The 26,171-nt window shown below is 50.9% G+C and overlaps 1 protein-coding gene across 1 annotated transcript; it reads right to left on the bottom strand.

Annotated features, from left to right (window-relative positions):
- Positions 1-2,175: 2,175 nt before the first annotated feature.
- LOC119961330 (DNA mismatch repair protein Mlh3-like) lies at positions 2,176-23,015 on the bottom strand (the record flags this gene model as incomplete). The annotated part of the gene is given in 7 exon segments (XM_038788721.1): positions 2,176-2,248; positions 2,381-2,485; positions 11,255-11,334; positions 16,429-16,518; positions 18,684-19,228; positions 19,230-21,756; positions 22,717-23,015. Coding segments are annotated over 7 exon segments (3,679 nt in total), but the record flags the coding sequence as incomplete, so codon positions are not given.
- Between the last annotated feature and the right edge of the window lie 3,156 nt (positions 23,016-26,171).

Consider the following 26,171-nt stretch of genomic DNA (forward strand, 5'->3'; position numbering starts at 1 on the left):
CTCCCCAACACACTCCCCACACCCACACCGTACTCTCCTCTACAGCAAACTCCCCACTCCCCACACCGTACTCTCCCCTACAGCAAACTCCTCACACCGTACTCTCCTCTACAGCAAACTCCCCACACCCACACCGCACTCTCCCCTACAGCAAACTCCCCACTCCCCACACCGTACTCTCCTCTACAGCAACTCCCCAACACACTCCCCACACCCACACCGTACTCTCCCCGACAGCAACTCCCGACAACACACTCCCCACACCGTACTCTCCTGACAGCAAACTCCCCAACACACTCCCCACACCCACACCGTACTCTCCTCTACAGCAAACTCCCCACACCCACACCGTACTCTCCTCTACAGCAAACTCCCCACACCGTACTCTCCCCTACAGCAAACTCCCCACACCGTACTCTCCTCTACAGCAAACTCCCCACACCCACACCGTACTCTCCTCTACAGCAAACTCTCCACTCCCCACACCGTACTCTCCCCTACAGCAAACTCCCCACTCCCCACACCATACTTTCCGCTACAGCAAACTCCTCACACCCACACCGTACTCTCCCCTACAGCAAACTCCCCACACCCACACCGTACTCTCCTCTACAGCAAACTCCCCACACCCCACCGTACTCTCCCCTACAGCAAACTCCCCACACCACACCGTACTCTCCTCTACAGCAAACTCCCCACACCCACACCGTACTCTCCCCTACAGCAAACTCCCACACCGTACTCTCCTCTACAGCAAACTCTCCACACCCACACCGTACTCTCCTCTACAGCAAACTCCCCACACCCACACCGTACTCTCCTCTACAGCAAAACTCCCCACACCGTACTCTCCCCTACAGCAAACTCCCCACACCCACACCGTACTCTCCCCTACAGCAAACTCCCCACACCCACACCGTACTCTCCTCTACAGCAAACTCCCCACACCCACACCGTACTCTCCTCTACAGCAAACTCCCCACACCGTACTCTCCTCTACAGCAAACTCCCCACACCCACACCGTACTCTCCTCTACAGCAAACTCCCCACACCCACACCGTACTCTCCTCTACAGCAAACTCCCCACACCCACACCGTACTCTCCTCTACAGCAAACTCCCCACTCCCCACACCATACTTTCCCCTACAGCAAACTCCTCACACCCACACCGTACTCTCCCCTACAGCAAACTCCCCACTCCCCACACCGTACTCTCCCCTACAGCAAACTCCCCACACCGTACTCTCCTCTACAGCAAACTCCCCACACCCACACCGTACTCTCCCCTACAGCAAACTCCCCACACCCCACACCGTACTCTCCCTACAGCAAACTCCCCACACCCACACCGTACTCTCCCCTACAGCAAACTCCCCACACCGTACTCTCCTCTACAGCAACTCCCCAACACACTCCCCACACCCACACCGTACTCTCCTCTACAGCAAACTTCCCCACACCCCACACCGTACTCTCCTGACAGCAAACTCTCCCAGACAGTCCCCACACCATACTCTCCCCACAGCACACTTCCCACACACTCTCCCCGACAGCAAACTCCCCGACAGCACACTTCCCACACACTCTCCCCGACAGCAAACTCCCCCAGACACTCTCCACACCGTACTCTCCCCTACAGCCCCACACCCCTGTATACCTGCCAATCATCCACCTCACGCCACCCCCTCTCCATCTCCCCCTTTCCCGTCACCCTTCCCCTCCCTACCTCCACTCACCACTCTTCCCCCTCCTGCCCTTCCCTCCCCATGCCTCCCTCTTCTCTCCCTCCCCTATACCCAACACCACTTCTCTCCCATCTCCAGTTTCCCCCCACCACCCCCACCCCCTTGCTTCCCTCCCCGAGTCCCTCCCCTCCCTTCCACAACACGTGCCTTCCCCTATCCACGTCCCTCCCCTCCTCACGTCCCTATCCTTGCCCAGCTCCCTCCTTTCCCTCCATCATCATCCTTTCCCCATCAATCCCTCCGCCTCCCTCTCTCCACCTTCCTACCCCAACCCACATCTCCCTCCCTCAACACCGATCCCTCCACACTACCCACACCACTGTTGCCCCCACCATCCCACATCTTAGTCCGACCCCCAACCGAATTGCTGGATGCAGACAGTACACACAAACGGTCGCTTTCCCATCACACAAGGCAACTTCACTCACCTGTTGTGGCCTCTTTGTTGGCCCTCGTATTTATCAAACAGGCAATGAACTTATTGTCCACCTGGTGAAGAACCTGAAAAACAGCATGGTTATAGAGCTGCTCGTGAAGCTGGATTGGAGACTGATTCCACAGTCTAAAGATGTTGGGTTAAAGGCAGCTCACACGCCCAGAATGCCACTTGTGTGGTTGATGTCAGTCTCTCACCTGCATTGAGCCGATCATGTCTTTGGTAAAGCGATAAGGATATAGAATGTTGTGGATCTTCACTGCCAAAGTGCCAGCCTGCTCATTACTCACATTGACAGCAACCTAAAACACCAACATCACACAGGAGACACATGTTAAAGGGCTTTACTTACCCAATACAAACACACTGACCAACCAATCACAACCCCCCTCCCTGACCCAACCAATCACAACCCCCCTCCCTGACCCAACCAATCACAACCCCTCCTCCCTGACCCAACCAATCACAACCCCCCTCCCTGACCCACACCAATTTTAATCTACATGTCGATTGGTTTAACCAGATCGGTCAAGGCAACCTTGAGGAGGAGTTTATAGAATGTATCCGCGATAGTTTCCTAGAACAGTATGTAATGGAACCTACGAGGGAACAAGCGGTCCTAGATCTTGTCCTGTGTAATGAGACAGGATTGATTCATGATCTTATAGTTAGGGATCCTCTCGGAAGGAGCGATCACAATATGGTGGAATTTAAAATACAGATGGAAGGTGAGAAAGTAAAATCAAATTCTAGTGTTTTGTGTTTAAACAAAGGAGATTACAAGGGGATGAGAGAAGAACTAGCTAAGGTAGACTGGGAGCAAAGACTTTATGGTGGAACAGTTGAGGAACAGTGGAGAACCTTCCAAGCGATTTTTCACAGTGCTCAGCAAAGGTTTATACCAACAAAAAGGAAGGACGGAAGAAAGAGGGAAAATCGACCGTGGATATCTAAGGAAATAAGGGAGAGTATCAAATTGAAGGAAAAAGCATATAAAGTGGCAAAGATTGCTGGGAGATTAGAGGACTGGGAAATCTTTAGGGGGCAACAGAAAGCTACTAAAAAAGCTATAAAGAAGAGTAAGATAGAGTATGAGAGTAAACTTGCTCAGAATATAAAAACAGACAGTAAAAGTTTTTACAAATATATAAGACAAAAAGAGTGGCTAAGGTAAATATTGGTCCTTTAGAGGATGAGAAGGGAGTTTTAATAATGGGAAATGAGGAAATGGCTGAGGAACTGAACAGGTTTTTTGGGTCGGTCTTCACAGTGGAAGACACAAATAACATGCCAGCGACTGGCAAACGGGATTATTATTTAAACGATAAAATATTAAAGCATGCCGCTGTTCAGAGAGACTTGGGTGTGCTAGTGCATGAGTCACAGAAGGTTGGTTTACAAGTGCAACAGGTGATTAAGAAGGCAAATGGAATTTTGTCCTTCATTGCTAGAGGGATGGAGTTTAAGACTAGGGAGGTTATGTTGCAATTGTATAAGGTGTTAGTGAGGCCACACCTGGAGTATTGTGTTCAGTTTTGGTCTCCTTACTTGAGAAAGGACGTACTGGCGCTGGAGGGTGTGCAGAGGAGATTCACTAGGTTAATCCCAGAGCTGAAGGGGTTGGATTATGAGGAGAGGTTGAGTAGACTGGGACTGTACTCGTTGGAATTTAGAAGGATGAGGGGGGATCTTATAGAAACATTTAAAATTATGGAGGGAATAGATAGGATAGATGCGGGCAGGTTGTTTCCACTGGCGGGTGACAGCAGAACTAGGGGGCATAGCCTCAAAATAAGGGGAAGTAGATTTAGAACTGAGTTTAGGAGGAACTTCTTCACCCAAAGGGTTGTGAATCTATGGAATTCCTTGCCCAGTGAAGCAGTTGAGGCTCCTTCATTACATGTTTTTAAGGTAAAGATAGATAGTTTTTTGAAGAATAAAGGGATTAAGGGTTATGGTGTTCGGGCCGGAAAGTGGAGCTGAGTCCACAAAAGATCAGCCATGATCTAATTGAATGGCGGAGCAGGCTCGAGGGGCCAGATGGCCTACTCCTGCTCCTAGTTCTTATGTTCTTATGACTGATAGAAATGAGGCTATGACAGGTGAGGACCTTGAGAGGATTGTTATCACTAAGGAGGGAGTGAAGGGCAAGCTAATGGGGCTAAAGGTAGACAAGTCTCCTGGCCCTGATGGAATGCATCCCAGAGTGCTAAAAGAGATGGCTAGGGAAATTGCAGATGCACTTAGTGATAATTTACCGAAATTCACTAGACTCTGGGGTGGTCCCGGTGGATTGGAAATTAGCAAACGTGACGCCACTGTTTAAAAAAGGAGGTAGGCAGAAAGCAGGAAATTATAGGCCAGTGAGCTTAACTTCGGTAGTAGGGAAGATCCTGGAATATAGAACATAGAACAGTACAGCACAGAACAGGCCCTTCGGCCCTCGATGTTGTGCCGAGCAATGATCACCCTACTCAAACCCACGTATCCACCCTATACCCGTAACCCAACAACCCCCCCCGTAACCTTACTTTTCAGGACACTACGGGCAATTTAGCATGGCCAATCCACCTAACCCACACATCTTGGACTGTGGGAGGAAACCGGAGCACCCGGAGGAAACCCACGCATACACGGGGAGGACGTGCAGACTCCACACAGACAGTGACCCAGCCGGGAATCGAACCTGGGACCCTGGAGCTGTGAAGCATTTATGCTAACCACCATGCTTCCGTGCTGCCCGTAAATCTATCATCAAGGAAGAAATTGCGAGGCATCTGGATAGAAATTGTCCCATTGGGCAGACGCAGCATGGGTTCGTAAAGGGCAGGTCATGCCTAACTAATTTAGTGGAATTTTTTGAGGACATTACCAGTGCAGTAGATAACGGGGAGCCGATGAATGTGGTATATCTGGATTTCCAGAAAGCCTTTGACAAGGTGCCACACAAAAGGTTGCTGCATAAGATAAAGATGCATGGCATTAAGGGTAAAGTAGTAGCATGGATAGAGGATTGGTTAATTAATAGAAAGCAAAGAGTTGGGATAAATGGGTGTTTCTCTGGTTGGCAATCAGGAGCGAGTGGTGTCCCTCAGGGATCCGTGTTGGGCCCACAATTGTTCACAATTTACATAGATGATTTGGAGTTGGGGACCAAGGGAAATGCGTCCAAGTTTGCAGATGACACTAAGCTGAGTGGTAAAGCGAAAAGTGCAGAGGATACTGGAAGTCTGCAGAGGGATTTGGATAGGTTAAGTGAATGGGCTAGGGTCTGGCAGATGGAATACAATGTTGACAAATGTGAGGTTATCCATTTTGGTAGGAATAACAGCAAACGGGATTATTATTTAAACGATAAAATATTAAAGCATGCCGCTGTTCAGAGAGACTTGGGTGTGCTAGTGCATGAGTCACAGAAGGTTGGTTTACAAGTGCAACAGGTGATTAAGAAGGCAAATGGAATTTTGTCCTTCATTGCTAGAGGGATGGAGTTTAAGACTAGGGAGGTTTTGTTGCAATTGTATAAGGTGTTAGTGCGGCCACACCTGGAGTATTGTGTTCAGTTTTGGTCTCCTTACTTGAGAAAGGACGTACTGGCGCTGGAGGGTGTGCAGAGGAGATTCACTAGTTTAATCCCAGAGCTGAAGGGGTTGGATTATGAGGAGCGGTTGAGTAGACTGGGACTGTACTCGTTGGAATTTAGAAGGATGAGGGGGGATCTTATAGAAACATTTAAAATTATGAAGGGAATAGATAGGATAGATGCGGGCAGGTTGTTTCCACTGGCGGGTGACAGCAGAACTAGGGGACATAGCCTCAAAATAAGGGGAAGTAGATTTAGGACTGAGTTTAGGAGGAACTTCTTCACCCAAAGGGTTGTAAATCTATGGAATTCCTTGCCCAGTGAAGCAGTTGAGGCTCCTTCACTACATGTTTTTAAGGTAAAGATAGATAGTTTTTTGAGGAATAAAGGGATCAAGGGTTATGGTGTTCGGGCTGGAAAGTGGAGCTGAGTCCACAAAAGATCAGCCATGATGGCGGAGCAGGCTCGAAGGGCCAGATGGCCAACTCCTGTTCCTAGTTCATATGTTCTTATCACTCGCCTCTCTCTGACCCAACCAATCACTAGCCCCTCTCTGGCCCAACCAATCACCATCCCGTACTATAATATAATAAAATAAAGGAACAGATTGAGGCCACTTGGCCCATCGACTCTGCTCCACCATTCAATCATGGTTGATATGTTTCTCATCCCCATTCTCCTGCCTTCTCCCCATAACCCCTGATCCCCTTAATAATAAAGAACCTATCTATCTCTGTTTTAAAGACATTCAGTGATTTGGCCTCCACAGCCTTCTGCGGTAAAGAGTTCCACAGATTCACCACCCTCTGGCTGAAGAAATTCCTCCTTGTCTCTGTTTTAAAGGATCGTCCCAACAGTCAGAGGCTATGCCCTCAGGTTCTACACTCTCCCACCAGGGGAAACATTTTTTCCACGTCCACTCTATCCAGGCCTCGCAGTATCCTGCAAGTTTCAATAAGATCCCCCCCTCATCCTTCTAAACTCAAACGAGTACAGACCCAGAGTCCTCAACCGTTCCTCATACGATAAGCTCTTCATTCCAGGGATCATTCTTGTGAACCTCCTCTGGACCCTTTCCAAGGCCACCACATCCTTCCTTAGATACGGGGCCCAAAACTGCTCGCAATACTCCAAATGGGGTCTGACCAAAGCCTTATACAGCCTCAGAACTACATCCCTGCTCTTGTATTCTAGCCCTCTCGACATGAATGCTAACATTGCATTTGCCTTCCTAACTGCCGACTGAACCTGCACGTTAACCTTAAGAGAATCGTGAACGAGGACTCCCAAGTCCCTTTGTGCTTCTGATTTCCAAAGCATTTCCCCATTTAGAAAATAGTCTTTGCCTCCATTCCTCCTTCCAAAGTGCATAACCTCACACTTTTCCACATTGTATTCCATCTGCCACTTCTTTGCCCACTCTCCTAGCCTGTCCAAGCAAAATGAAAATCGCTTATTGTCACGAGTAGGCTTCAATGAAGTTACTGTGAAAAGCCCCTAGTTGCCACATTCCGGCACCTGTTTGGGGAGGCTAGTACGGGAATTAAACTGTGCTGCTGGCCTGCCTTAGTCTGCTTTCAAAGCCAGCGATTTAGCCCAGTGTGCTAAACCAGCCCCTTGTCCTTCTGCAGCCCCCTTGCTTCCTCAATACTACCTGTACCACTACAGATCTTTGTATCATCTGCCAACTTAGCAACAGTGTCTTCAGTTCCTTCTTCCAGATCATTAATGTATATTGTGAAAAGTTGTGGTCCCAGCACAGACTCCTGAGGCACACCACTAGTCACCGGCTGCCATCCTGAAAAAAAACCCTTTATCCCCACTCTCTGCCTTCTGCCTTCAGCCAATCCTCTATCCATGCCAGGATCTTACCCTGAACACAATGGGCTCATCTTATTTAACAGTCTCCTATGCGGCACCTGGTCAAAGGCCTTCAGGAGATCCAAATAGGTCACGTCCACTGGTTCTCCTTTGTCTAACGTCCTTGTTACTTCCTCAAGGAACTCTAACAGATTTGTCAGACACGACCTCCCCTTGACAAAGCCGTGCTGACTCAGTCCTATTTTACCATGCACTTCCAAGTGCTCCACGATCTCACCTTTAATAACAGACTCTAAAATTTTACCAATGACCGAAGTCAGGCTAACCGGCCTATAATTTCCCGTCTTCTGCCTCCCTCCCTTCTTAAACAGCGGTGTTACATTAGCCACTTTCCAGTCCTCTGGGACCCTTCCTGCCCCGGTGATTCCTGAAATATCACAATGCCTCTACAATCTCCTCAGCTATTGCTTTTAAAACCCTGGGGTGTCGTTCATCCGGTCCAGGTGATTTATCCACCTTCAGACCTTTCAGTTTCCCCAGAACCTTCTCCTTAGTGATGGCCCCTATACACACCTCTGCCCCCTGATTCTCCTGGAGCTCTGATTCTCCCACTGGTGTCTTCCACCGTGAAGACTGATGCAAAGTAACTATTCAGTTCCTCTGCCATTTCTTTGTTTCCTATTATTACCTCTCCAGCCACATTTTCCAGTGGTCCAATGTCTATTCTTGCCTCTCTCTTACCTTTTATACATTGAAAAAACCTCTTCCTATCTTCCTTTATATTACTAGCTAGCTTGCACTCATATTTAATCTTTTCCACCCTTATTGCTTTTTTAGTTGTCCTCTGCTCGCTTTTAAAGGCTTCCCAATCCTCTGGCTTCCCACTAATCCTCGCCACTTTGTATGCTTTTTCTTTTGCTTTATGCTGTCCCTGACTTCCCTCGTCAGCCATGGATGCCTCATCCTCCCCTTACAATGTTTCCTCCTCCTTGGGATGAATTTCTGCTGTGCCTCCCGAATAACCCCCAAAAACTCCTGCCATTGCTGTTCCACTGCCTTCCCTGCTCGGCTCCTTCTCCAATCAACTCTGGCCAGCTCTGCCTCATGTCTTTGTTGTTACCTTTATTCAATTAGGGACTGGTTTAGCTCAGACGGGCTGGTTTAGCTCACCAGGCTAAATCGCTGGCTTTTAAAGCAGACCAAGCAGGCCAGCAGCACGGTTCGATTCCCGTACCAGCCTACCCGGACAGGCGCCGGAATGTGGCGACTAGGGGCTTTTCACAGTAACTTCATTGAAGCCTACTCGTGACAATAAGCGATTTTCATTTTTTCATTTTCATTATAATGCCGTTACATCTGATTCCAGCTTCTCCCTTCAGACTAGATGGGCCTAATATAGTTTAATTCTGCTCCTATATCTTATGAAAATCGCTTCAAGTCACGAGTAGGCTTCAATGAAGTTACTGTGAAAAGCCCCTAGTCGCCACATTCCGGCGCCTGTCCGGGGAGGCTGGTACAGGAATCGAACCGTGCTGATGGCCTGCTTTCAAAGCCAGCGATTTAGATGAACTTATGAACCTGATTTTCCCAGTCCACCTGCGTATTGAAGTCCCCCATGATTATTGTAATATTGCCTTTCTTATAAGCCTTTTCTACCTCCTGATTTATTTTCTGTCCCACATCTTGACAAGTCAAAGCTGCCTGTACACAACTCCCATCTGGGGTTGGTTTAGCATACAGGGCTAAATCGCTGGCTTTTAAAGCAGACCAAGGCAGGCCAGCAGCACGGTTCAATTCCCGAACCAGCCTCCCCGAACAGGCACTGGAATGTGGCGACTAGGGGCTTTTCACAGTAACTTCATTGAAGCCTACTCGTGCCTACTAGGGGCAGCAGGGTAGCATGGTGGTTAGCATAAATGCTTCACAGCTCCAGGGTCCCAGGTTCGATTCCCGGCTGGGTCACTGTCTGTGTGGAGTCTGCACGTCCTCCCCCTGTGTGCGTGGGTTTCCTCCGGGTGCTCCGGTTTCCTCCCACAGTCCAAAGATGTGAGGGTTAGGTGGATTGGCCATGCTAAATTGCCCGTAGTGTCCTAATTAAAGTAAGGTTAAGGGGGGGTTGTTGGGTTACGGGTATAGGGTGGATACGTGGGTTTGAGTAGGGTGATCATGGCTCAGCACAACATTGAGGGCCGAAGGGCCTGTTCTGTGCTGTACTGTTCTATGTTCTATGTGACATTTCATTTCATTAGGATCTATTTTCCTTTGGCTGACCCAACCAATCACTATCCCCGTACCTGGCCCAACCAATCACAACCTCCCTCCCTGACCCAACCAATCACTACCCCCGTACCTGACCCAACCAATCACAACCTCCCTCCCTGACCCAACCAGTCACAGTGGACAGTGAGAGCCTTCTCCCGCGGATGGAGGTGGCTAGCACGAGGGGACATAGCCTTAAATTGAGGGGTAATAGATATAGGACAGATATCAGAGGTAGGTTTTTTACGCAAAGAGTGGTGAGGCCGTGGAATGCCCTACCTGCAACGATGTGGAGATGCCGGCGTTGGACTGGGGTGAGCACAGTAAGAAGTCTTACAACACCAGGTTAAAGTCCAACAGGTTTGTTTCAAACACGAGCTTTCGGAGCACGGCTCCTTCTTCAGGTGAATGGTAGTGAACTTGCCAACATTGAGGGCATTTAAAAGTTTATTGGATAAGCATATGGATGATAATGGCATAGTGTAGGTTAGATGGCCTTTAGTTTTTGACTTCCGATGTCGGTGCAACATCGTGGGCCGAAGGGCCTGTACTGCGCTGTATCGTTCTATGTTCTATGTACCCCCTCCCAACCAATCACAACACCCCCTCCCTGACCCAACCAATCACTACCCCCTCCCTGATCCAACCAATCACAACCCCCCCTCCCTGACCCAGCCAATCACAACCCCCCCTCCCTGACCCAAACAATTACTATCCCCGTACCTGACCCAACCAATCACAACCCCCCCTCCCTGACCCAGCCAATCACAACCCCCCCTCCCTGACCCAAACAATTACTATCCCCGTACCTGACCCAACCAATCACAACCCCCCCTCCCTGACCCAGCCAATCACAACCCCCCCTCCCTGACCCAAACAATTACTATCCCCGTACCTGACCTAACCAATCACTATCCCTATTCCACTAGTGTGGAATATTATAAAGATAGGGAGAGGACATGAAGGATTTGAAAATAAGTAATTTAATGTGCGGCATGGTAGCATGGTGGTTAGCACTTTTGCTTCACAGCTCCAGTGTCCCAGGTTCGATTCCCCACTGGGTCACTGTCTGTGTGGAGTCTGCACGTTCTCCCCGTGTGTGCGTGGGTTTGCTCCGGGAGCTCCGGTTTCCTCCCACAGCCCAAAGATGTGCAGGTTAGGTGAATTGGACATTCTGAATTCTCCCTCTGTGTACCCGAACAGGCACCGGAATGTGGTGACTAGGGGCTTTTCACAGTAACTTCATTGCAGTGTTAATGTAAGCCTACTTGTGACAATAATAAAGATAATTTTTTTTATTACAATTGAATACTATAGTGACAGCCAACAAGCACAGGGGTTATGGGTGAACAGATCCTGTTGCAAGTTCAGGTTATGGAAGTAACAGCACAAAGGTGGCAGATCCTACCTCTGGAGGGCGCCGAAAGACTGGATTCATCCACTCTTGAAACAGTGAACGCAGTGAATCACTGGTTTCCAACTCAGCACCTGCCCAAACAGAACAAACCAACACAGTCGCCCTCAGTATATTTGAAATGTGGGAGAGTAACTTACAGTTTGTGATATCCTGGTCTTCCTTTGAGGAATGCTGGTCAGAAGCCTGAATTCATGTTGGACGAGTGTTGAGATGGGTAATGACTCAAAGGGTGGGATCATGGAGTGAAGGTGACCCAAGTGATGAGAAACAAGAGTGGGAGTGGTTCAAATTCTTTGATTTTCTTTTTTTTAAATAAATTTAGAGTTCCCAATTCTTTTTGTTCAAATGAAGGGGCAAGTTAGCCTGGCCAATCCACCTACCATGTACATCCTTTTGGGTTGTGGGGGTGAGACCCATGCAGGCACGGGGAGAATGTGCAGTGACCCGGATTGAACCCAGGTCCTCGGCGCTGTCAGGCAGCTGAGCTGATCGCTTTGCCACCGTGCCGCACTGAGCAACAGGAAATTGTGTCGTCATTGAAACAGAGAGCACTTTTGTGGTTCTCTCTTGAAGCTCTACCTCCTCAACTCAAATTCCATTCTCTCAATGGTCTCTGGAAAAACGATTGCATCCACTTACACTGGATGCTAGGGCATCACGGTAGCACAGTGGTTAGCACAGTTGCTTCACAGCGCCAGGGTCCCAGGTTCGATTCCCGGCTTGGGTCACAGTCTGTGCGGAGTCTGCACGTTCTCTCCATACCTGCATGGGTTTCTTCCGGGTGCTCCGGTTTCCTCCCACAAATCCCAAAAGACATGCTGTTGGGTGAATTGGACATTCTGAATTGTACCAGAACAGGCGCCGGAGTGTGGCGACCAGGGGATTGTCACAGTAACCCTACTTCTGACACAAATAAAGATTATTATTATCCTGAGCTGACAATGCATCTCCAAGCTCACAGTGCAGGCCTCCACCTTACTAAGCAGCTATGTATTAATGATTAGTTAACATTGGGCTGAGGTTAGTAAATGCCTGGAGCTTGAAGCACAAAGTTGAAAATAAGAGCAAGCTGAAGCTATTATAGGAACACAGGAATTAGGTAATTCAGCCCTTTGAATCTGCTCTGCTATTCAATCAGATCATGTCAGATCTCTTCCTGGTCTCAAATCCACCTCCCCACCTGTTCCCCACATTCCTTGACCCTGTTTTTAAAAAAATCAGAAATAGAATATAGAACATAGAACAGTACAGCACAGAACAGGCCCTTCGGCCCTCGATGTTGTGCCGAGCAGTGTCTGAAACCAAGATCAAGCTATCCCACTCCCTATCATTCTGCTGTGCTCCACGTGCCTATCCAATAACCGCTTGAATGTTCCTAAAGTGTCCGACTCCATTATCACAGCAGGCAGTCCATTCCACACCCTAACCCCTCTCTGAGTAAAGAACCTACCTCGGATATCCCTCCTATATCTCCCACCCTGAACCTTATAGTTATGCCCCCTTGTAACAGCTACATCCACCCGAGGAAATAGTCTCTGAACGTCCACTCTATCTATCCCCCTCATCATCTTATAAACCTCTATTACGTCGCCTCTCATCCTCCTCCGCTCCAAAGAGAAAAGCCCTAGCTCCCTCAACCTTTCCTCATAAGACCTATCCTGCAAACCAGGCAGCATCCTGGTAAATCTCCTTTGCACCCTTTCCAATGCTTCCACATCCTTCCTATAATGAGGTGACCAGAACTGCACACAATACTCCAAATGTGGTCTCACCAGGGTCATGTATAGTTGCAGCATAACCCCCGCGGCTCTTAAACTCAAGCCCCCTGTTAATAAACGCTGACACACTATAAGCCTTCTTCACGGCTCTATCCACTTGAGTGGCAACCTTCAGAGATCTGTGGACATGAACCCCATGATCTCTCTGTTCCTCCACATTCCTCAGAACCCTACTGTTGACATTGTAATCCGCATTCATATTTTTCCTACCAAAATGAATTACCTCGCACTTATCAGGGTTAAACTCCATCTGCCATTTTTCAGCCCAGCTCTCCATCCTATCAATGTCTCTTTGCAGCCTACAACAGCCCTCCACCTCATCCACTACTCCACCAATCTTGGTGCCATCAGCAAATTTACTGACTCACCCTTCAGCCCCCTCCTCCAAGTCATTGATAAAATCACAAATAGCAGAGGACCCAGCACTGATCCCTGTGGTACACCGCTGGTAACTGGTCTCCAGTCTGAAAATTTTCCATCCACCACCACCCTCTGCCTTCTATGTGATAGCCAGTTACTTATCCAATTGGCCAAATTTCCCTCTATCCCACACCTCCTTACTTTCTTCATGAGCCGACCATGGGGAACCTTATCAAACGCCTTACTAAAATCCATGTATACGACATCAACTGCTCTACCTTCATCTACACACTTAGTTACCTCCTGAAAGAATTCAATCAAATTTGTGAGGGAAGACTTACCCTTCATGAATCCGTGTTGACTATCCCGGATTAAGCTGCATCTTTCCAAATGGTCATAAATCCTATCCTTCAGCACCTTTTCCATGAACTTACCCACCACCGAAGTAAGACTAACTGGCCTATAATTACCACAGTCATTCCTATTCCCTTTCTTGAACAGAGGAACAACATTCGCCACTCTCCAGTCCTCTGGCACGATCCCCGTTTACAGTGCAGACCCAAAGATCAAAGCCAAAGGCTCTGCAATCTCATCCCTTGCCTCCCAAAGAATCATTGGATATATCCCATCTGGCCCAGGGGACTTGTTGACCCTCAGGATTTTTCAAAATTGCTAATACATCCTTCCTCAGGACGTCTACCTCCTCCAGCCTACCCGCCTGTATCACACTCTCATCCTCAAAAACATGGCCCCTCTCCTTGGTGAACACTGAAGAAAAGTATTCATTCAACGCCTCTCTTATTTCTTCTGACTCCATGCACAAGTTCCCACTACTGTCCTTGACCTGCCCTACCCTCACCCTGGGTCATTCTTTTATTTATCACATAAGAGTAAACAGCTTTGGGGTTTTCCTGGATCCGACCTGCCAAGGACTTCTCATGCCCCCTCCTAGCTCTCCTAAGACTTTTTTAAGCTAATTCCTTGCTACCTTGTAACCCTCAAGCGACCCAACTGAACCTTGTTTTCTCATCCTTACATATGCTTCCTTTTTCCTCTTGACAAGATGTTCAACCTCTTTTGTGAACCCTGGTTCCCTCACACGGCCATTTCCTCCCTGCCTGACAGGGACATACCTATCAAGGACACGCAGCATTTGTTCCTTGAACAAGCTCCACTTTTCATTTGTGCCTTTCCCTGACAGTTTCTGTTCCCATCTTATGCTCCCTAATTCTTGCTTAATCGCATCATAATTACCCCTCCCCCAATTATAAACCTTGCCCTGCCGTATGGCCCTATCCCTCTCCATTGCAATAGTGAAAGACACCGAATTGTGGTCACTATCTCCAAAGTGCTATCCCACAAACAAATCTAACACTTGTCCCGGTTCATTACCCAGTACCAAATCCAATGTGGCCCCACCTCCCTCTTGTCGGCCTATCCACATATTGTGTCAGGAAACCCTCCTGCACACACTGTACAAAAACTGCCCCATCCGAACTGTTCGACCTATAGAGGTTCCAATCAATATTTGGAAAGTTAAAGTCACCCATGACAACTACCCTGAGACCTCCACACCTATCCATAATCTGTTTTGCAATTTCTTCCTCCACATCTCTATTATTATTTGGGTACCTATAGAAAACTCCTAACAATGTGACTGCTCCAACACTGGCTTCTGGACTAGAGCTCGTTTTCCCAGCCCCCTGACAAATTAGTTTAAACCCCCCCCTAAGAGCCAGAGCAAATTTCCCTCCCAGGATATTGGTGCCCCTCTGGTTCAGGTGCAAACCGTCCTGTCTGTCCAGGTCCCACCTTCCCCAGAATGTGCTCCAATTATCCACGTACCTGAAACCCTCCCTCCTACACCATCCCTGCAGCCACATGTTTATCTGCATTCTCTCCCTGTTCCTCACCTCACTAGCACGTGGCACCGGCAACAAACCAGAGATGACAACATGGTTTGTCCTGGCTCTCAGCTTCCACCCTAGCTCCCTAAATTCCTGTTTTAAATCCCTGTCCCTTCTCTTACCTGTTGTTGGTACTGATGTGTACCACGACTTGTGATTGCTCCTCCTTCCCCTTAAGGATTCTGAAAACACGGTCCGAAACGTCACGGACCCTAGCAACCGGGAGGCAACATACCATCCGTGGGTCTCTTTCGCTGCCACAGAACCGTCTATCTGTCCCTCTTACTATCGAGTCCCCAATAACTATTGCTCTCCTGCTCTCCCTCCCTGGGAAAATGAGCTGTAGTCCAGAAGCCAGTGTTGTGAGTAGTGAGGTACTGAGGAGGGTATCAAGGTTGCAGGAGTGTACCGGCAGACAGAAAGGTGGGTTGAAGTGTGTCTACTTCAATGCAAGAAGCATCCGGAATAAGGTAAATGAACTTGGAGCGTGGATTGGTACTTGGGACTACGATATTGTGGCTATTACGGAGACTTGGTTAGAACAGGGACAGGAATGGTTGTTGGAAGTTCCAGGGTTTAGATGTTTCAGTGAGAGTAGGGAAGGTGGTAAAAGAGGTGGAGGAGTGGCATTGTTAACCAAGGATAGTTTAACAGCTGCAGAAAGGCAGTTCGAAGGGGATCTGCCTACTGAGGTAATATGAGCCCAAGTTAGAAATAGGAAAGGAGCAGTCACATTGTTAGGAGTTTTCTATAGGTACCCAAATAATAATAGAGATGTGGAGGAAGAAATTGCAAAACAAATTATGGATAGGTGTGGAGGTATCAGGTTAGTTGTCATGGGTGACTTTAAATTTCCAAATATTGATTGGAACCTCTATAGGTCGAACAGTTCGGATGGGGCAGTTTTTGTACAGTGTGTGCAGGAGGGTTTCCTGACACAATATGTGGATAGGCCGACAAGAGGGGGGGTGGGGCCACATTGGATTTGGTATTGGGTAATGAACCGGGACAAGTGTTAGATTTGTTTCTGGGAGAGCACTTTGGAGATAGTGACCACAATTCGGTGTCTTTCACTATTGCTGAATCACAGCAGCTTCATCTCTATCACTGCTGCCCTTACCAGCTCTATCTCTCTGCCTCTCTTCACGTGGCCGAGGCAGGAAAGGGATTAAGCTATGGCTGCGGAATGGGTAACACTGGTATTGAAAGCCTGTCGAGAAAGCAAAGAGCCAGTTTACACTCCATATATACAGCTAGAAACTGATCACAACTTTTCTATAAACAGTGGGGGGGGGGGGGGGGGGCAGAGGTGGGGGTGGGGCAGCATAGTAGCACAGTGGATGGCACTGCGGCTTGACAGTGCCAGGGTCCCAGGTTCGATTCCCCGCTGGGTCACTGTCTGTGTGCACGTTCTCCCCGTATAGTATCGGAGAGGTGTGAATTTGGGTGAAGTGATGGGGGTAGTATCTGAGGGTGTGAATTTGGGTGGTGCTATGCGGGGTAGTATCTGAGAGGGTGAATTCGGGTGATGTGATGGGGGTAGTATCTGAGGGGTGTGAATTTGGGTGGTGTGATGGGGGTAGTATCTGAGGGGTGTGAATTTGGGTGGTGTGATGGGGGTAGTATCTGAGGGGTGTGAATTTGGGTGGTGTGATGGGGGTAGTATCTGAGGGGTGTGAATTTGGGTGGTGTGATGGGGGTAGTATCTGAGGGGTGTGAATTTGGGTGGTGCTATGCGGGGTAGTATCTGAGAGGGTGAATTCGGGTGATGTGATGGGGGTAGTATCTGAGGGGTGTGAATTTGGGTGATGTGATTGGGGTAGATGCAGGGAAGATGTTACCAATGATGGGTGTGTCCAGAACCAGGGGTCACAGCCTGAGGATTCAGGGTAAACCATTTCGGACAGAGATAAGGAGACATTTCTTCACACAAAGAGCCTGTGGAATTCATTACCACAGGAAGTAGAAAACTTTGAATATATTCAAGAAGCGGCTGGAAATAGCAATTGGGGAGAATAGGATCAAAGGCTATGGGGAGAAAGCAGGATTAGGCTATTGAGTTGGATGATCAGCCATGATGGTGATGAATGGCGGAGCAGGCTCGAAGGGCCAAAAGGCCTCCTCCTGCTCCTATCTTCTATGTATCTATGAATGGCATTCTTCTGCACTGTAGGAATTCTATGGCTACAGCCATGCTCGATACCACCTTCAAAGGATGGAGGTGGGACGGGGGCATACTGACAGTCGGGGACTTCTATGTAGGGGGCAGACTGGCGACACTGGACGAACTGACGAGGAAATGGAAACTAGCAAAACGACAAGAAATGAGACACCTCCAAATGAAACATTTCTTCCGCAAAGAGACAGTAGGGTACCCCGGGGCCCCGGAAACCACATTACTAGAGGACCTGATAGGCACAAGCAGCGAGAAGCGGGGGGCTATGTGGGAAACTATACGGCCTGTTCCAAACCTGTTCAAGGCCAGCAACGAGGAGTAAGCTAAAAATAAAAAAATCAAGATAGATGAGGAACCAAAGGACTGTGCAACCCTGGGTGATGGTGGTGGTGGGTGGGGGGGGGGGGGGGGGGAAACAAAGTGTACATAGGGTCAGTCAAACGAAGGCCAGAATAAACCTCTCTGTACAATAAAGTAAATTAGCATGGGCAAGAAAAATGTGATGTCTGTATACAACTGTTTCTAAATATGAGAAATGCCAATAAAAATATTTTTATAAAAGGAATTTTATGAAACTAGATGGATTGTTATTTTTCATCCAGCAAGTCCTCTGTTATGCTGGAAATTTGGTGAGTTTGTGAGAGGGTTTTCCAGAGATGGACAATCCTGCTCAGGACAGGAGGGGTGGAAACTGAACACCAGAGTGGTGAGGGGTACAGAAAGACCACAAGGGATTGATAAAGATAAGGAGATTATCCAAGGATATGAACAGCAGAGTAGGAAAGTTGAGGTGAAGCATTTTAGAGGATATGGATGAGTTGTAAGAAAACTGTTTATAATGGGACTGTTATGGAACATGGGGTAGAATATCAGGGCCATTTAGTAACTCAGTCAGGATTTCAGCGAGTCATTCAGTACATTCAAAGTTGAGGTCGATAGAGTTTTGGACTGGAGGGAATGTGGGGATCAGCAGGAAAATGTAGTCAAGGTTAGCGAAGATCAGACATGGTGTTGCTGAATGATGAATCAGACTCAAGACACCCATGGCCTAATTCAGAGAACTTCATAATGTTAGATTTAGGCAGAACTGGGCTGGAGATCCCACTGTGAACCGATTAACAAGGCCCAGGTGAGTTGTTGTTGTGGGGGTACGTTGCAGGGATGTGAAGTAATGACTCTAAATTTCTTCCCAAACTTACCGGTCTTAGTGAGAACACTAACGGCCATCGTTGTGAAGTCCTTTATGCAGGTAGCCTGTGTCTGGGCATCTGGCGGAACGTCATAGCGACTCAGTCCAGTCACACTGTTTACAAACACCATCCTCCCGAGTGTTCCATCAAAGTATTGCAGCCAGTTTGAAGCAGTACTGTCTAATGCGTCACTTGGACCTTTGCAGGTCTCCACACAATTTCCTGCTAATTGTCCAGCATGTATGGGTTTAGCTTGAACATTAACAGGTTCTGACACTTTCTGAGTGGGCACAGAATCTTCTGCAGATGGATTTAAGTTTGCATGACTTATTCGGTAACTTTGAGATTGGTCCCCGACTTGTAGAACAGATTCAGTATCACTCCCTTTTCCAGTCCTTTCATCAATTGATGATGAAGACAAGTTAACTGAACAAAGTCCCCTTTTATCTGTGCATTGGACACATTTAATTGTTGCACTGCTTTGATTTGCCTGACTATCCTCACTCCATAGCCTCTCTCGAAGGGAAACATTTTCAGAGATGACCTGAGCTGCTGAGTGCAGCTGTGGAGATGTAGATTTTGCACATTTCTGTTCTTGTTGTAGAAAGTCCTTGTAACTCTGGCGAAGGTTGGCATGTGTCCGCAGAACTTCCCGCTTTGGTCTCTGCACCCTGCCCTTCAGCGGGCTGTCCTTTCAGATCCTTTAACCTGGATAACTTTGCAGCCAGGGTCCTTGGGGGCACCATGGCAACTGGAAAGGTTTTCTTGGTTTGTGGATAACAAGGCAGTTCAATCAGGTTGGACTCCACTTTGGCCACACTGTCAGCTGTGGGGCAGGCTCCATTAGAATATAAACTCTTTAAAAGACCTTTGTAATCCCATTGGTCACACCGTAAACTCTCACTATGGTAACTAATTGTAGAATCAGCACATTTTATCACTGGGCTCTGGTACAGACTCTCTGGGCCCTTAGTTATTGTCACATTATTTACTGATGGCCTCATGGCCGATTCACCAGCATTGTCCGGAATAGCCACATTGTCTTTACAAGACTCTCCTTCATTTTGATCATCATTTATCTTCCCATAGTTTCTCCTAAATACATCCAGCGAACCAGTTATGAGAGATATGCTCAGTTTCCTGTGGAATCTAGCCTGACAACAAACAGGTTCACATCTGGTCGGATTTCTGTGTTCAGAACATGTGAGGTTCTGTGGCAAAATCATCGTCCGAGATTCAGAATCAGCAGAGCTTCCAAAATGATGATGACCTTGACAAGTTCCCTGAACTCTCCGACAGTCAGTCACAAACTCTCGGGGCATATTTATCCTATGTTTCCAATCTACATTTGAGGGTGTTCTTTCATCAGGCATGAGCTGTCCATCTCCCTTTCTTGTTTTCTCATTAAAAATTTCCCACGCACTCACTGGGCCAGGGCCACAGACATGCCCCCAGTCTGAAGAGTTTCCACTTTCTGTGTCTATTATTCTCCTGGGGACAATGTGGGTTACGAAACCCGTAATACCCAGTTCCACACTTTGATCCCCCCACAGCAACCAGTCCCTCTGCGCCTCCACGTGAACTCCCTGCTCCCCACACAGCTTCGCCACCCTCTCACCCCACAGCTCCCCTTCTCCTGCCTGCTTTCCTCGTGGGTGCCCCACCTGCCCTCCCTGCAACACCCTCATCTGCACCCCCTCCAATGTTCTCACGTGCTCCCCCTCCCTCAGCTGTTCCTCCTGCAGCATTCCCTCCTCCTCCTGGTCCTCCTCCCCCACTGGCCTCTCTTGCAATTCTCCCACCTGTTCCCCTGTTGTTTGCTCCTCCATGCCTACTTGCTCAACCTCTTGCGATAAACTCTCAGTGGCTGATAAGGTCTCACTCTCATAAGCTGCGACGAGTTGGCAAATCGATGTGCCGGACTGTGATGGTTGCACCTCAGGGCTGGCAGATATACTCAGGACCTGGCAGGAAATGCTTTGCTCCTCTTCCAATGGAGACCTTCCATATGCTGCTGGCTCCTGACTAGCAGAATGATGGTTGTGCATTGGGGATTCTGTGTAGGGTAGGCTACACAAGGCCTGATCTTCATCCTGATAGGGGGCAATGTAGGGTTCAGAGTCTCCCTCCAGCCTGGGAGTCTTTGAAACCACCGCCTGCCGGTGCACCAACTTGGACAGTACTATCCGTTCGTGTGAGAAACTGAAGTCTGAGTTAACAATAGCCAGCTGTGAGGATTCATGCTCCTCTGTAGGCTCCACCAGTAAATGTTCCTCTAGCAAGAAGGACCGGACTCCCTCCTCCAAACAACCTATCAGCAGGTTCCAGGCACTGAACTCCAGCAGGGTGCGGTTTGTCTCCCAGCAGGCATCGTATTGACCAGGATCACAGTCGATGTTGATAACATAGACAGGGTGAAGTTCAGGGCCTCCCCGGGGCCCAGTGCCAGGTTCAGGTCGGCAGATGAGGCTCTGCCGCTTCAGCAGCGAGTCCAGCTCTTTGTGAATGTGGGTTTTCAGCACCAGCCTTCCGCTGACAAACACCAATCGCAGGCCTTTGCTGTGATGGCCCTGGCGGCTGATGTAACCACTCAGCTGGAAGCCGCCACTTGAATGTTGGATGTGGGCCAGTGCTGCTGCCTTCTGCGGGCCATGGATCTGGGCGAAGCGCGCCTGCAGGCTGCTGGCTTTGGGCAGCCGGATCACCAATGAGCCTCCGGCTGTGGCTGAGGCCTCATCCCGCACAGTGAATGAGACGCCTGGGTGCAGGAGGCTCAAAGCCTGGACCCGGCGGCGGATCTGCTCCCACTCCAGGGGCCGGCCAAGACGGCGGCGCCTCACCGCCATCTGGTAGAAGAGGTTGCAGACGGTGACAGTGGTACCAGGACTGGGCCGTCCCGTCTCAGCCTCATACACCGGCTGCGCTTGTCCATTGCGGAATAATTTCACCCAAGTCCGGCTGGAGCCCTGTGGTCTGCTCACGATCTCCAGCAAGCCTGACAGGTGAGCGATGCTGGCCAGAGCCTGACCGCGTTCCCCAGGCCCAGGAGTGTGTTCATAGCTGGGATCGCCCACTGCCCCCGAAACCCCCCCACCGGCCGGAACCCCCCCACCGCCCGGAACCTCCCCACCGCCCGGAACCTCCCCACCGCCCGGAACCCCCCCCACCGCCCGGAACCCCCCCACCGCCCGGAACCCCCCCACCGCCCGGAACCTCCCCACCGCCCGGAACCCCCCCACCACCCGGAACCCCCCCACCGCCCGGAACCCCCCCACTGCCCTGAGCGCCCACTGCCCCCGGAACCCCCCCACTGCCCTGAGCGCCCACTGCCCCCGGAACCCCCCCACCACCCACTGCCCCCGGAACCCCTCCACCGCCCGGAACCTCCCCACCGCCCGGAACCCCCCCACCGCCCGGAACCCCCCCACCGCCCGGAACCCCTCCACCGCCTGGAACCCCCCCACTGCCCGGAACCCCTCCACTGCCAGAGCGCCCACTGCCCCCGGAACCCCTCCACCGCCCGGAACCCCCCCACTGCCCTGAGCGCCCACTGCCCCCCGGAACCCCCCCACTGTCCAGAGCGCCCACTGCCCCCGGAACCCCTCCACCGCCCGGAACCACCCCACTGCCCAGAGCGCCCACTGACCCCAGAACCCCCCCCACCGCCTGGAACCCCCCCACCGCCCGGAATCCCCCCACTGCCCAGAGCGCTCACTGCCCCGGAACCTCCCCACCACCCACTGCCCCCGGAACCCCCCCACCACCCACTGCCCCCGGAACCCCCCCCCCCCCCACCACCCCTGCCCCCGGACCCCCCCCACCACCCACTGCCCCCGGAACCCCCCCACCACCCACTGCCCCCGGAACCCCCCCACCACCCACTGCCCCCGGAACCCCCCCACCACCCACTGCCCCCGGAACCCCCCCCCACCACCCACTGCCCCCGGAACCCCCCCACCACCCACTGCCCCTGGAACCCCCACACAGACTGGATCTCCCACAGCCACGCCCCCAGCCCCTTCCCCGGCCCCTCCCCAGGCCCCGCCCCCGCTGTAGTGGCGCGTGCCCGCCAGCTCCAGGGTCGCGCGCCCCATGCCCGCGCCGTTGTCCGCCACCTGCACGCGCCCGGCCTGCGCGTTCACGCGAGCCGCCGCGCAGCCGCAGCCGGCCTGCAGGCTGTTGAGCAGCAGCTGCTCCAGGCACTGGGCTAAGGATGGCACGGCCACCCCGGAGCGCAGCGCAGCCTGACAGGCCCCGGGCAACACCCGCAGCGTCCCCCCCGGTGACGGCGGCCCACTCATGGCAGCCGCCGCCTCTCCTACCCCGCTGCTCAGCTGCCGCCTGCCCACTAGGCCCCGTTACTATGGCGACCGGTACCACCGCGCATGCGCCCGGAAGGCGGCATTGTGGGAAATGTAGTTCTAGAGTGAGGCTCAGCCAATCGCAACGCGAGCAGCAGTGCTTCCGGGTTAGCCTCGCCCCATGACGTTACGCAAGCCTATCACCGGCAAGGGGCGGGGCTACCGGGTCAGAGCCGATGATTGATTGACAGGAGAGAGGAGAGGGTCAGTACTGAGGGAGTGCTGCACTGTCAGAGGGTCAGTACTGAGGGAGTGCCGCACTGTCAGAGGGTCAGTACTGAGGGAGTGCCGCACTGTCAGAGGGTCAGTACTGAGGGAGTGCCGCACTGTCAGAGGGTCAGTACTGAGGGAGTGCTGCACTGTCAGAGGGTCAGTACTGAGGGAGTGCCTGCACTGTCAGAGGGTCAGTACTGAGGGAGTGCTGCACTGTCAGAGGGTCAGTACTGAGGGAGTGCCGCACTGTCAGAGGGTCAGTACTGAGGGAGTGCTGCACTGTCAGAGGGTCAGTACTGAGGGAGTGCCTGCACTGTCAGAGGGTCAGTACTGAGGGAGTGCCGCACTGTCAGAGGGTCAGTACTGAGGGAGTGCTGCACTGTCAGAGGGTCAGTGCTGAGGGAGTGCATGCACTGTCAGAGGGTCAGTACTGAGGGAGTGCTGCACTGTCAGAGGGTCAGTACTGAGGGAGTGCTGCACTGTCAGAGGGTCAGTACTGAGGGAGTGCTGCACTGTCAGAGGGTCAGTACTGAGGGAGTGCTGCACTGTCAGAGGGTCAGTACTGAGGGAGTGCTGCACTGTCAGAGGGTCAGTACTGAGGGAGTACCGCACTGTCAGAGGGTCAGTACTGAGGGAGTGCCGCACTGTCAGAGGGTCAGTACTGAGGGAGTGCTGCACTGTCAGAGGGTCAGTACTGAGGGAGTGCCGCACTGTCAGAGGGTCAGTACTGAGGGAATGCTGCACTGTCAGAGGGTCAGTACTGAGGGAGTACCGCACTGTCAGAGGGTCAGTACTGAGGGAGTGGCGCACTGTCAGAGGGTGTAAGTTTGTTAATTATCCAGAGTGGGATTTGCCGGTGTTGGGGAAATGCCCCCGGATGGTCAAACTCGGCTCGGTTGTATTTCTGTCTATGACGGTCCTGATTTTTTTCACATTCTCTCCATCTCTGTTTCTCCTCCTCCTCTCCTTCCGTCACCTTCTTCCCCCCCCCCTCCCGCTGTCCTCCCTCCCCACTCCCCCTCACACTCCCCCCTTTTCTGCTCTTACCCTTCGTGTGCTCCTCGCAAGCCTGCCCCCTTCATCTCGCTCAGCCCTACCCCTCTTGGCCCCCCCCTCTCTTCGCTCTCAAACCCCTCCTCCTCTCTCACACCCCCCTCTTGCTCTTCCCTCACTCTGGAATCTCCCAGGATGAGCCGGTTTCTCAGTGTGCTTCGCAGTTGGTTAGTAATGGTCGCCGTCATCGCTGCGGGCAACACCATTCAAAGTTTTCGGGACCACAGTTTTTTATCGCAGAAACTCTACACGGGGAGCCCTACTCTCGGTAAGGACTGGGGTCCCTGTGGTGTGGGAATGGGAATACACAGAAAGAGCCAACAGGAGGTGGCGACTCTAACCTGTCCTCTGGAGGAGACAATTCCAAAGATTAACAACCCTCTGGGGAACAAATTCTTCCACATCGCCATCTGTTTTTTTCCAATTAAGGGGCAATTTAGCGTGGCCAATCCACCTACCCTGCACATCTTTGGGCTGCAGGGGTGAAACCCATGCAGACATAGGGAGAATGTGCAAACTCCACACGGGCAGTGACCCAGAACCGGGATCGAACCTGGGACCTCGGCACGTGAGGCAGCAGGGCTAACCACTGTGCCACCGTGTCACACCCCCTCATCGCTGTCTTAAATGGGAGGCCTCTTATTACTTACTGTAATTGCAGACTAATTTTGTGTTTCACCACCCTGTGCTTCCATACACATGTAACCTGTTGTTATTCTCAGTTTGTTCCTATTTTCTGCCCTAACAGCACAGTGGGTCGACCTACACCACACAGGCTGCAGCGGTTCACCGCCACCTTCTCAGAGATATTAGGGAATAAATACCAGCGATACCTCCCTATTAGGAGAGAATAAATATATTTCTAACATGTAACTAACACGACTCAATCTCCAATGCTGTTCAAATCTCTCCCTCCTCGATTCTCCTTATTCCTCTTCTACATTCTGGTGCCCAAGTCCCTTTCCTCGAGGCAATTTAGGTTAAACCCTCGATAGCCACACTAGTGACCGTCCCCACGAGGATATTGGTCCCAATCCTGTCGAGGTACAACCTGTCCATAGAAACTCTACAGTGCAAAAGGAAGCCATTCGGCCCATTGGGTCTGCACCGACCCTCCGAAAGAGCCTGCTACCCAGGTCCACTCCCCTGCCCTATCCACTTAACCCCACGTATTTATCATGGCCTGAATATCACCGGAGCACCCGGAGGAACCCACGCAGACACTGGGAGAAAGTGCAAACTCCACACAGACAGTGCCTGAGGCCAGAATTGAATCAGGATCTCCAATGCTGTGAGGTAGCAGTGCTAATCATTGTGCCACCCCAGGACCCTGGCACTGTGATGTACCAGTGCTAACCACTGTGCCATCGTGCCACCCCGGGTCCCCGGTGCTGTGAGGTAGCAGTGCTACCCACTGTGCCATTGTGCCACCCCAGGTCCCCAGTGCTGTGAGGTAGCAGTGCTAACCATCGTGCCACCCCAGGACCCTGGCGCTGTGAGGTAGCAGTGCTAACCACTGTGCCATCCTCTTTTGAATAGGTGCCTGCCCTGGAACTGGTGCCAGTGTGATAAGTATCTGAAGCCCCTCTCCTGCAATATGCTTCAAGCCAGCATTGATCCTCTCCATCTTCTTATTTCTACTCTTGCTGCCATGTGTCTGGGAATAATCCAAAAATTATGCCAATTGAGGTCCTCCTTTTTCACTCCTTCCCGAGTTCCTGCAAATCTGATGGCAGGACCCGAATATCTAACCCCTCTGTCACCAGTGCGTGAACTACAACTTCCAGCTGAGCCCCAGTTTGCTGCAGAAATGTTTCACACTCTCCTTTATCCTGACACCAATGAGGCGGGCTTTTTTGCATTTAAAGTT

The sequence above is a fragment of the Scyliorhinus canicula genome, unplaced genomic scaffold (assembly GCF_902713615.1).
Source record: "Scyliorhinus canicula unplaced genomic scaffold, sScyCan1.1, whole genome shotgun sequence".
NCBI classification, from domain to species: Eukaryota; Metazoa; Chordata; class Chondrichthyes; order Carcharhiniformes; family Scyliorhinidae; genus Scyliorhinus; species Scyliorhinus canicula.